This window comes from Wasmannia auropunctata, unplaced genomic scaffold, assembly GCF_000956235.1.
Source record: "Wasmannia auropunctata unplaced genomic scaffold, wasmannia.A_1.0 LD336025.1, whole genome shotgun sequence".
NCBI classification, from domain to species: Eukaryota; Metazoa; Arthropoda; class Insecta; order Hymenoptera; family Formicidae; genus Wasmannia; species Wasmannia auropunctata.
The window spans coordinates 24,932-26,111 of record NW_012026865.1 but is presented as its reverse complement, the minus strand read 5'-3'; the positions used below and the strand labels follow the sequence as shown (position 1 = coordinate 26,111).

Here is a 1,180-nt window from a genome sequence, read left to right as displayed (position 1 = left end):
GCTCCAATGATCTTGACTTTGACATAATGTTGCAACGTGCTTTAATCAATTTCTGCCAACGAATTTGTATTCAATAGCAAAATACGTCCGAAATTATTATTCACACTCGTGATGCAAATCCCATAGTGTTATTGAAATTTATACATAAAATAACAAAGATTTTCAGTTTATAAAAACTGATTGTAATCATGAATAGAAACAAACTGATTGTTTTGTTAAGGATTAACAGATGCAATATAAAAAAATATGATCTTCAAAGATTAATATCGATTTTATTCTTTGTTAATATTAATAAAACTGCTTTTACTACTGTGCAGTAAGGTTTGGGAAGATGAAACAATTTAATACTTTAGTTTAGCTTGCACTAGTTTATTATCAAAGAACAGAACAGAATATATATCAAAGTAAAAGAGCAAGCACATATTGAATGCACATGGCGATGCTGAATACAATCGATATTAAAATCGACATGAATTGATAGTGTAGTTACACTCTTAATTGCAGTGTGCATCAATACCTCATCATTCTTACATATATTACATACGTTACAAACTATACAAACTAACGTTATAAACTAAAAAATAATAAATTGAATTCCACCACAATATAATATATATTATATTATAACAGATATATTATAAGCAGAAAATATATTATAACAAAAATATAATCTTAAATATTTAGTATATTTTTATACTATTTTATTGGATCGTTTTTTAATTTTAACTTTGAAAGGCTCCACAGGAGATATTGTAATACTATATGTCAATTTTATTTTATTTAATTCAATACTTTTATTAACTTTGAATTCATACGTTCGTATCAATGTTGCCAGCATGACTTTTATACATCTAATTGCATATTTTATACCTGCAATTTGTTGCTAATTATAAATTAGTTCTATAGGTAAATAAAATAATCAATTTACATCATGATACTAAAACTTATTTATGCCTACCTATACAGTTCCTTGATCCAACGCTAAATGGAGAATAACAAAACGCTTGAAAATCTTTCATTTTTTCTGGGAGAAATCTATCAGGGTTAAACACCAATGGGTTTGACCAATACTTTTCGTCTCGGTGCATTTTTATAATCGCTATAACAATATCTGCACCTTTTGGTATCACAACCTCCCCTAAAAGGTATACTTTTATATTAAAAGATTATTACAAAAATA

General features: G+C 26.6%; 1 protein-coding gene across 1 annotated transcript in view; it reads right to left on the bottom strand.

Annotated features, from left to right (window-relative positions):
• Positions 1 to 667: 667 nt before the first annotated feature.
• LOC105452911 (cytochrome P450 4c21-like) overlaps positions 668 to 1,180 on the bottom strand; it is a 24,555-nt gene continuing 24,042 nt past the window's right edge. The window contains exons 6-7 of the mRNA XM_011694463.1: positions 959 to 1,138; positions 668 to 870 (exon numbers count right to left, since the gene is read on the bottom strand). Coding sequence (XP_011692765.1) covers positions 692 to 870; positions 959 to 1,138 — 359 coding nt within the window. The 3' untranslated portion in view covers positions 668 to 691. The remainder of the gene's footprint in view (positions 871 to 958; positions 1,139 to 1,180) is intronic.